This window comes from Sinohyriopsis cumingii, chromosome 5 (assembly GCF_028554795.1).
Source record: "Sinohyriopsis cumingii isolate HCF-2022 chromosome 5, ASM2855479v2, whole genome shotgun sequence".
Lineage (NCBI taxonomy): Eukaryota > Metazoa > Mollusca > Bivalvia > Unionida > Unionidae > Sinohyriopsis > Sinohyriopsis cumingii.
In genome coordinates, this window is record NC_142965.1 from 143,582,037 (window position 1) to 143,594,189 (window position 12,153).

A 12,153-nucleotide genomic window follows, 5' to 3' on the forward strand; every position below is an offset into this window, starting at 1 on the left:
ATGAGATGGTTGAAATGGGATAAGTTGTATTTAGTAGCACCATCCGTTGATGATCAACGATGTTATGATGTACTTAAAGATTTCAATGAAAACGCGCGATTACTGGATGAAGGTAATGATGTTATAGAGTTTATAACCGATATTGATGAAGCACCATCCGTAGATTCCATAGACGGATTTATTAATAATTTAGTTGTATACGACGATGTGATGCTAGATAAACAATCAAATCCAGCCAGAATATTTTCCCGAGGGAGACATAAAAATACAGACGTGATCTATGTTACTCAACGATATACACAAATTCCAAAGGTGATCAGAGACAACTGCAACATTTTAGTTGTGTTTAATGGCGTAGACACACACACGTTGCGAAATATTCATCAAACCTGGTGTGGTGGTGACATGGATATAATTAAATTCAAAAATTTCTTCTCACGAGCGCAAGCTACCCCGCATGGATTTATAACAATAAATTTACATGATCCAAGAACAAGATATCGTGTGGGTATTGATAAAATATTTGGGTAACAGGGGGAGCAGCAGAGAGGGTACCTACCAACATTGGTCGTCAAAAAAATAAACAAGAAATAAATAAACACGTAGAGTACTTTATTTTTTTCAGCTACTATTTCAAACTGAGGTTTTATTAGCACAATCGGTCATTGCAAAAATAAACATCTCAAGGAAAGTTCATTTGTAAAATCTGGACCTTTCTACGAGATGATTTATTTGTTTGTTTTATTTGTTTTTGTCTGAATTTTATGGTCTGTTCACCCTCTCTGCTGCTGACGGTTATTATGCAAGTTTTGTCATTATTATTGCTAATTGGAACAGCGACATAATTATGCGGACATATAAGTCTGATAAATTCTGTTGAGAAACATTTTGTCTAAATTCGGCAAAAAGCAGTTCGAAAATCGCATAAGAAAGAATTAAAATGATGAGATGGAAGAAAGACGATTCTGGTTTCTTAGAATATGTTCAAGGGTATTGTGATTAATGCAAAACTATTTACGTCTTCCCAAGAATACATTTTGGCATGCAATGTTGTATAAGAATTTAAATGTTCCAAGGTAAATCTAATTAAGACATATTGATATTTACATTCATTTCTGAGTAAAATCTGTAACAACATCTTTATCATCTTTAATCATCAGAGATGTTCGATTTTCTGTTTTTACTAAAGCATCATGGTTATTGAAATGACTCGCTTCAGACCGGACAATCAACACAAGCATCAAGTAAAGTAACAAATAAACAGAGGACGATCCAGTTTATTTTACATCATATGTAATTATAAGTTATACGTAATAATTTGAAACAATTCTGACACATAATTATAAGAAGTTACATTAGGCAATAATGAGTTTTCTGTGTTCCATATGCAGTTTTAATACATATTTGCAAGCTTCTTACCTACAGTGTTTAATCAGTTGCGAAGTCTTCCACTGGTGATTCAATGGGAACATTTCAGTATTACGAATGTTTAGATTGCGGTTTAAATCTTTCAGGAATTCGGTTTTTGGGCTCCAGCCACACGACCGACATCAAAGAAGCACAGGCGATAACTCACGGATACGACAATATTGACATATCGTGCAATAGCTGGGGCCCACCAGATAGGCGTGGGTACTTTGAGCCAGGGGCCTTAGCTGCGGCAGCCTTTGAATTTGGAGTAACTCAGGCAAGTGTCCTTACGGTCGTACTGTGAATGCAATATATAACAATTCTACTTGGAATATTCAAAACTCGGTCGTCTCCAAACACTTATCGACATGATTCATAGCTTATTAAATTATATGCCAGAAAGAAAGTTCGTCAAAGGTATATGATAATGAACCTGCATTTATCAAGGTCAGGAAAGAATAGGAAATGAATAAGGTTGACTAAGTATTTATGTTAATATTTTTATTCGCTTATCCATGGCATCTCATCAGAAGCCACACTAATTATCAAAGACAGTATATTTATTTTAAACTGTCAAAAGGTTACTCAGAAATGGTCCAAAATGTATCGGCATAAAGATTTGTTTGTAAAGCGACATTTTGTACCCGCTAACTTAGGCGAGAAGTTCAGAGTGATTTATATCACATCAGCACATTAATTTCAATGACTATTAAAATTAAAGGAACATCTGCAGAAATAAAAACGTTGGGGCTTTCTTCTACTTTTTCATAACTAACTGAGTTAATAGAAAAGAACCATATTAATCAACTATAGTAATTGCCGAGTCTCATACGTTCATTAATGTTTATTTTCATTATTCCATTCAATCAATAGGGTCGAAGAGGAAAAGGTGTAATTTACGTATGGGCAGCTGGGAATGGAGGAACAACGGACAACTGTAATGCAGATGGTTATGCCAACAGTATATATACAGTGACCATATCAAGTGTTAATGCTAAAGGTCAGCCAGCTTATTACTCCGAAGTTTGTCCTCCTGCCTTGGCCGTAACTTACAGTGGAGATCGATATTACAAATATATGGTATTCATTGTGGAAATATATAAGCTGAAAGATTGGGCACAATTTGCAGTTAGTAGATTGTTTTTGACGAATAGGGATTGTTAAAACATTATATAGAAAGTAGCACAAAAATGTACCTTAAAGATATTTCATTACTTTATTGTGCGGTTAGCTCTTCAGATCTACGATAAAATGTTGATTACTCTTCGAGGTTTGTCTGTTCAGATAAATCATGATATGACCTCGTTTTTGGTGTAATGGAATAGCTTAGAAATAGTTATAGTTTTGTTTTTACCCACTTTTGTCATTTCACTATGTATTTAGGTCATTTAATTTCACATGACCGCAACCAAAACTATACATTGTAGGTAGTATAATACATTCAATCGTTTAGTAATATACCATATAATAAACTACCATCAAACTAAAACATTTTGTTAGTTGATAAGCCTTCACGACAATTGAATAGGTCAAAAACATGTCAAAGGCCTTTTGAAACAACTCCCCGTAAATGTACAAGGAAGCAAAAGGTTAAAATGTCTTCCACCATAATGGTTATGTACTCAAATCATGATGATCACTGGTGTGTGTAGCAACATTGGGAAGAGGGACTGTAGATCAATAGTGAGTGACTTTTGCATCTTTCCCGCCTCTGCTTACTACGTGTAGCAATCGTGCATCATGGGCTTGTTTTACCCAAGGCCCTAGTTAAAAGATCTTTCAATGATGCGATCTATAAGGAAAGGAATTGGCCAGAAATGATTTTCCTACTGCAAGAAATCACTGTTTCCTTTGCTAAGATGTGGGCCTGAAATGCCAGTTATGTTAACCTGTATATGCACTGTGATATCGACGGTGTCATGTTGAATATTTCAAAAGTGTTAGATGGTGCACATGCTGATGATCCTGGTGATATTCTGCAATGCCTTACCTTGTTGCAGTGTTCATGTTTCATTTCTTTCAGTAATTTGAGTAATTTCCTTTTTGATACTGCTTTGCGATATCCGTCAATGTATCAGCTTTGTCTTTATATCAAAGTACGTGAATCTTTATAAAAGAACTCTTCAGGCTTTACTGTCTAAAGATTGCAACGTGTAAGTATCCTATTCCATCATTGGTTTACATATATATGCAAATCAGTTCAGAAAACGCTTTGGTGATGCAGATGCAATGAATTCGTGTAGGATTGATGGTATACTGTGAGAAAGATAGCGACACACGATCATTGATTATCGTTATACGGGTACTCTTAAATTAGAATTATCTCTGCACCCTTGATACTTTTAAAGTAACATCTCTTTAAATTTGTTGAATGCTTCCTAAATTGGAAATTATTCTTTACTACTCCTCCTAGAGATATGTTGATACCTTCCATTATGTCATTATTTGTTTCAACTGATTTAAATTCCAATCTCCACCCTTTTCAGGTCACTACATCCAATTTAGATTCGTGTAGTGGTGGTATGGAGGGGTCTTCCTTGTCGGCTCCTCAAGCTGCTGGAATGGTGGCTCTCACCTTACAAGCCAAGTAAGTTGATTGTTTTAGTTGATTTGATTTTCTAAACAAATATGTATCTTTTAGATGTCTTATATTTGTATTTCTTCTGAAGTGTTCTAACACTATTTACTCTTTTAAATAAATGTGTACAATATATTTGTACAATACAAGAAAAGTTAGATATTGATATCATAGTGTATTTTTTAGCGATAGGAGGAAATCTCTCGTTGAATATTCGCAAACATTGTTTCATCTTTTGTATATTGAAATTTGTTCTTGTAATATACTTTCTTTTTTTTCCCCAAATAACAATGTCACATAACTTACTCAATACTTTACTGAGAATATCGTAGGACATATATTAATCTACACCTCCCCACCTCCCTAAAACCCAAAACAAAACAAAACAAACTAAATGTAACTCAAACACACGCACGCAAACACGCACACATACAAGACCTGTATGATTAATCAAACAATTGTTTACACATAATTAATGAATTTACATAGATTTTGGAATGCCTCAAATCAATAGCAAACGAATTAGCTATATATAAGTTTCTGACTATGTAATGAGACATTAATATTGTTTGTATCTATTCAATTTATTCATAACAACTGATGGTCATATAATCTAGGCATGTCTCTTGCAACATTGCATTATATGAGTTTGCTTCAATATTGTTAATGAATTATGATAAAAAACTAAAATCACACTTGATTTAAATCAGAAAATATACAACCTTGGAAACAAACTCTAATGTCTTTTCAACAAATCGTTTCAGTCCAAGCCTGACATGGAGGGATGTTCAACACTTGATTGTAAAGACGGCAAAGTATCAACATCTGACGGAGGCTACAGAGTACGGTTTTACACTCAACGGAGCCGGAAACTATGGTAAAGATCATTCTAAACTTAAAAGGAATATACGACGAATGTCGTTATGAAGCGGAAATAACACCCCCATAAGCAGCAACAAATATGCAATTACACAGCTTGTGTTCATTTGTGTAGTGGGAACTAGTGGCTATTAGCATATACGATTTATACTGTATAGACTAATAAATTCAAAAAATGTTCAGGGGATTGTACTCGGTCAAAATATTGAGTAAAGATAATATGCAACTCTGCATTTTCTTTATTGAAAATATGTCTCATGTAAGTGTCGTTAGATATACATTCTTCGGAAATGTTACCTTTCACCAATGCTTATAAAAGAATACCTGAACAAGTTTTTAAACGTTTAGAAAAAGAAATGATAATCATAAAAAATTCAACGTTTATCAAAACAGCAAGGTAAATGATATGTTGGTTATACATTCAGTAATTTTGATATGATATATTGAGAAAAGTAAGCATTTGTGATACAAAAAGAATCTCCTTCAATGGACGAATATGACAAATATCACGCTGCGTATATCGACATAACCCTGTTATCGCATGCATGATTTAAAAATTAGGGTCTACAATATTCACTTGAAATCATTGATGTAATGAACAAAGTGCAGTATGATTTGCCATCAGATTATGTGAAATAGAATTACATGCAATAATTACCTAGACCAATCAAGCATTTGCAGCACTCAGGAGTTCATGGAAGCCAGGAGCATCATGGTGAAAACAAAGATCAGGCTTTGCACGAGTAAAAGAGTAATGTATGTATATATATAGGTACACTTCCATCCTCTCTCGAGACCTACGGATGCCAACCAATATATATACTACAAATAAACTGATTCCACATGCTCTAAACATACGTCTCATTCATTTACTCTATCCAAATATTCACAAATAAGAAAATAAAAACATGATGTTTCATATATTCAAATGTATGACGGTAAGATTCGTATAATCTCCCGTAATGAAAGTAAGATTCAGAACATCTCATACAATGTCATGTAATGAAAGTGAAATTCAAATAATCTCGTGGAATGAAAATGAGATTCAATAATCTCCTGTGATGAAACTGAGATCACATAATCTCATGTAATCGAAATGACTCAAATTGTACTCAGTTGAAACAACAATTGAAACAAACATAAGACTCGGTCATTTGTACAGCCGCACAATTCATAAATATTTGCAAAAACTTGCAAATGTGTCCACCGACAAACCGCACAGTTCTCCCGAATTCTTGGGTCGTCCCACACTTGTATCGGTCGCACACACCGTTCATGGATCCACCATGCGCACAAGTTTACAAATTAGTGGTTTCGTCATTGTATGACCTAGATGGTTACATCATCTCCCATATCCATATAGACACACAGTTGACCAGACAGACAGCCTGATATACCCGCACACACATACGTAGAGACAGACCACAGTTCTCCTGAACTGGGTTGGCCCACTTGTATTGGCCGCACCCATACTTCATGGATCCGTCATGCGCACAGCCATACGTATAGAACACATACACACAGACAGCTACAATAAAACCAGACTGGTAACGATAACAGGTACGGAATTTAAATATATAGATACATGCTACTAAATTAAACCCCGAATAGCAACTTGTAAAATTCAAAAGTTCACAACGTTTCAAATTCGCATAGTAGTAAAGGCATCATTTCACGATACGACACAAAAATACTGAATATGATTCACATATCAAATAAAATACAAATGTAACATTTACCCCTATGGCTGGAGAACAAAAATGGAGAACGTTCACTCCTTGACAAGATCCAAAAACCAGTGTGTCAGTTAGAAAAGACCTTGCCTTAATCTACGTGAGAATGAGTATTAGTAAGGGTAAAATATCCGTGCATACCGTGCTTTTAGTGTCTCTGACCGCAAGCGATCTACGACGAGATACATGCTAGTTCAGTTGCTTACATAGAAAACCATTATACACCCTAGGTAACGTTGTATTCATTACAAGGAAAATGATCAAATCGTTCTAAGGCGAAACTAAGTTATTTCTTGCCTTATTCTGTGACTATATATATATATATATATGGAACGGAATCTCGGAAAATGACCAAAGCCATAAGCCATAGGTTAGAAGTGTTCCATGACAGATGAAAGCGCAGAATCTTCAACATCTTCTAGCCTCACACTATCTCGAACACTGAACTGCATAGAAGGACTGAAACCAAACATATCACCCAAGAAGTTCAGATGCGCAGATGGAGGCGGATCAGACGCATGCTTTAAACGTCACTCTCTTTCCTGCACAGAAGCGCCTTCAGATGGACCCTAGTCGGCCGATGAAGGAGAGGCAGACCCAAATAGACCTCGAAGAGGAGAGTGGAGAAGGAGAAGAATGAACATTAAGTGGACCTGGGGTCACCTGGAGAGATGTGATTCAGACCGACCGACTCTCGTTGCGGCCTTGTTCGCAACTCCGCGCGAAGATGATTAAGTATTAAGTATGAGAACAGATCTTACTAATACCGTTCATAGATTTTGAAGAGAAAAACACACAACAAGGGGAAAAATACTTTATTTCAAAATGAAGACTAGTGATTTATAATGAAGAATGTTATCATAATTTGTTTTTAAATGCCGATTAGGTTGTCTATTTAATGTGTAAAATCCGTGAAGTTGCGTTTTATGGAAAGATGTTCCACCAATGTTTAAGAAGAGATTTTGTTCGAGTTGTTTTCATCAAATTATTATGATCAGTTCTTTTCGAATCAAGTTATTTTCATCATCATGCCCCAATTCATGAATGGGACAATTCTGAGAGAGAGAGAGAGAGAGAGAGAGAGAGAGAGAGAGAGAGAGAGAGAGATTATTCTGTTTTCGTTTTTGGATGAGACACTCTAGGCGATGAAGATATTTTACATCGCTTGGGTGGGGCAAGGTTGAGGACTCGAACTGCAGAAGGACGTCAGACCCTGAAGCTTGTGGCGCAGCAACTGTTGTTACGAAAAATCAAACACCACTTAATTTAGGAAAAGTATGTGTACACCAAATGCTATATTTTAGAGAAAACTTTATTATTATATTTCTTCAATGTTTACAAAACCACACAATTCTGGAATTTGTGTATCTTAGAATACAATATAAATTGATAAAGGTAATTGGTTGTTAGCAAAATCGTTTACGCAACACGTCTATACTATAATAACAAATTCATACAAATTCTAAATAAAGTTGTATAGTAAAAACATTACAGAACGCTTTAAAAGTAAGCGAAACATTTTCTAAAGACGTCTTTTATCAATAATTAACTGTGCTAATGCTTTAGGAAAAAGAAAGCTATACAATATGACTAGATATGTTTCTCGTACCTGGAAGTTAGACCATGAAGCTTGTGGTCAGCAACGTTTGACTAGATTATCGGATTATATATATATATATATATATATATATATATATATATATATATATATATATATATATATATATATATATATATATATGTGTGTGTGTGTGTGTGTGTGTGTGTGTGTGTGTTTCTACAGGAATGTATAAATGGCTATGGGCTATAACACCTAACTTGAACCCTTGTACTCTGGAAACATCTAAGCAGCGTGCTCGTATCGTATTCCGTAACCCTTGTACTCTGGAAAGATCTAAGAAGCGTGTTCGTATCGTATTCCGTAACCCTTATACACTGGAAACATCTAAAAAGCGTCCTCGTACCGTACTCCGTAACCCTTGTACTCTGGAAGCATCTAAGAAGCGTGATCGTATCGTATTCCGTTCCTAAACAATTGCCGATCAAATGATGCTCCCGTTGCTTGACCTCTGACCTTTAAACATTTATTTCAATGTTATTGACGCCAGTACAGAGGAATTTGCTACCATGCACACCTCTCCTATATTGTACGGGTTTTGTTACCTTTCTCGCTCGAATATACGAGAAACAATATTATATTTCTGCAATGTACACGTGTTGTGGAACATATACAGCAATTATACTCTTTATTAAAAGTATACAGCATTGAGTTACAAAAATAATAATCATAGCAACCATAATGTTTATTCAAATACTATATATTGAAATCAATGTCATAACAATTGCGTTTTATAAAAAAAAATCTTTAAAATCTCAACCGTAATACCTATACAACATTTAATTATAACCAGACTTTGACGAAGTTGATGAGGATTGTTACTGATCACGATTTCCATTCATCAACAGTCAGGAATATTATTTCCAGAAAATAACTTAATATTACTGGAAATAACACTATTTTAACGAAATTTTTTCTCAAGCCTTATATCGATAAGACTTGGAGAGATTTCTGCAACATGTATTCTAGTTCGTAATTTAGTGGAGTAATGTGTTCTGATTGCCCGTCCTATGAAGAATTCTTTCCGATGTTACTTCTACCAAGGATTGCTGTATTTTATCAGTATTTATTTATCACGGAGATAGGAATGCTTTTGATCTTCATTTTTCAATAATATCATTTACCAAATTATGTTCCCTGATTTCCCGTCCTCCTGAATTTGGTTTCCGCAGTATAACTTTATCAGCAATTATTGGATTTCGAGCGAAGTTAGAGGCTGACGTTATCTAGCAAGCCTTTAGGAGTGTCATTTACAGCATTCGATTGCACCTTTAACAAGAGTTACACTATACTGATTGCCTTTCCTGTGGGATTTTGTCTCAACAGCATAACGTGACTAATGGTTGCTGGATATCACTACCGAATTTTGAATGATCTTTATATTGACGAAGCCTTAATTATGGAAGTTTGATTTCAAGCTTTCACGTAATCATTCCCACGAGACATGTTTCCTGATTGTCATACTTCTGACACTGGTTTCTGAAACACAACGTTACCAAATTTAATGTTACTTGATGTTGATCAGACACCAAATTTGATTTATTACCTGATTTTGATCAGGCACCAAATTTGATTTATTACCTGATTTTGATTAGGTACTAATCAGGTAATTGGGTATGTTACGTGATGGTGATCAGAAATTTGTATATTAAAATTTGCAGAATTTCAGAACACCATCTTTTAAATACTATGCTCCAGATTTCGCATCCTTTAGAAATTGGCTATCTTTTACGATTGATTTCAATCCAGTTCGTCACAGCATCTGTATTCATGAATCCTTAAAGTGTCTTTATTTACAGAGTTTAGATTAATGTACGGACACCTATTTTAAGTCCTCCTTATTTCATTTGTTTGCACATAGGTTTGAACAGAAATGTGGATTTAACTGACTTAAACAAACACCTTTGTGTTGATAATAATTTGAATTTTGGTAGCTTTTATTTGTGGCCCTATATTTATATTATCTAACATATCTTAATAGTCATTTTTATAGGAATCTTAAGCACTGCATTCACACTAACATTCACATTTTAGGCTGAGAATAGAGGATAAATCAAACTCTTATAATGTTTATTGCCTATTTGTCTATGCTATAACCATCCTCACCCCAGCCAGCCCCAATAGCCACCCCCCCCAAAAAAAAAAGAAATCATAGAAACAACGCTGTGAGCAGGTACTAAAGTGTATACTGCTTCGCCAGAAAATACAACATTCGGAACTACATGATTATTTTATGTAATTTATACCACTCACATCTACAAGTTCGAAAAACTTGGGTATGATCTGTATATCTTAAAACATATAACAAAATATTAAACATACTCTACGAAGCAAAAGTATAATTTTGGTGAACGACTTTTGTCTTGAAATTGGCAGTTGGCCAAATGTTTGGTTACGGTCTGATGGACGCGGAAGCAATGGTCAGGTACGCCAAGACCTGGGTAACCGTACCACAGCAAGAAATCTACACTAGCAACATCAGCACTCCATACTGGTAGGTAAACAATACATCATATCCATTTCTATTTATGTAACTTTTGTTACATATATTTTTGTATTTATTAGTTTATATACGGCACAATATAGTCATTATACATAATATATAATCGTTATATAGTATAATGTATACCCTCTACCGCCGCCTGTCTTTCTCACTCACCGTTTTGGTTGGTCAGTTAGTATGTCAGTTTGAAATCATTTGATTTAAATTACTATGTAGCTGCACCTCAGAGTAGATATGTGTTGATAAAAACTGACAGACTAAATTTCCAATAGAAAAACAAATCGATCGACAATAAAAAAATTCGTATGGTAGGTCACACACACGCAGACACATACACGAACACAGACATGCACACACACACAAACATTAAACGTAACATGCGTAACTGAGGCACGCAATATACAATGCAAGAAAAGATGAAGCGTTGGTTTCTATTGTTTTTCCTATTATTTTAGGGTGCTTAATTCAACATTATATGAAGGATCCGAAACCCTGGAAGTAGAGAAAACATGCCCGATCAATTACTTGGAGCACGTAAGGGTACTAACAACTTTTCAAAGCAGTCAGCGTGCGAACGTAGAGCTAGAGTTGATGTCCCCAGCAGGGACACGAAGTAAGCTGATGACCCGAAGAATTTTCGATCATGGGGTCAGTAGTGAACAGGTGTGGGCGTTCATGTCTGTTCAGTTTTGGGGCGAAGACCCTAATGGAAACTGGACATTCTCCATTAGAATTCCTAGTATTGATACAGGTGAGGTGATTTTATATAATGTATTCAATTTGAAAGCAATTCTATTTTTTAAGACTGTGGATGTGGTTATAAGAGTGCTTAGAGTATATGACTAGTCACGCAAAAACATTAAATATTTTTATAATATACCAGCAACAGCCGGTATGAATATCATGTGTAATACACCAGCAAAAGCAGGTATGAATATCATGTGTAATACACCAGTACAAACCAGTATGAATACATTCTGTAATACATCAGAACAAATTAGTATGAACACCATATGTAATATACCACTAAAATCCAATATGAATATCCTGTGAAAAACACCAGTAAATACCAGTATAAACATCATGTGTAAAACACCAGTCAAAGCCAGCATAAAAATCGTGTAAATGCACCACTAAAATCCAGTATGAATAACATGTGTAATACACTATACAGAACCAGTATGAATATCATATGTAATACACAAGTAAAAACCAGTACAAACATCATGTGTAAAACACCAGTCAAAGCCAGCATGAAAATCGTGCATAATACACCAGTAAAATTCAGTATGAATGTCATGTGTCAAACACCAGTAAATACCAGTGTGAACATCGTGTGTAAAACACAAGTAAAATCCAGCATGAATATCATGTGTAATACACAAGTAAAAACCAGTATAAACATCATGTGTAAAACACCAGTCAAAGCCAG

General features: G+C 35.0%; 1 protein-coding gene across 1 annotated transcript in view; it reads left to right on the forward strand.

Moving 5' to 3' along the window:
• LOC149800388 (furin-like protease kpc-1) overlaps window positions 1–11,567 on the forward strand; it is a 39,424-nt gene extending 27,857 nt beyond the window's left edge. Inside the window, exons 6-10 of the mRNA XM_089958412.1 lie at window positions 1,515–1,687; window positions 2,284–2,490; window positions 3,897–3,997; window positions 4,753–4,830; window positions 11,177–11,567. Of these exons, the coding sequence (XP_089814538.1) occupies window positions 1,515–1,687; window positions 2,284–2,490; window positions 3,897–3,997; window positions 4,753–4,830; window positions 11,177–11,567 (950 nt within the window). The remainder of the gene's footprint in view (window positions 1–1,514; window positions 1,688–2,283; window positions 2,491–3,896; window positions 3,998–4,752; window positions 4,831–11,176) is intronic.
• Window positions 11,568–12,153: the final 586 nt, after the last annotated feature.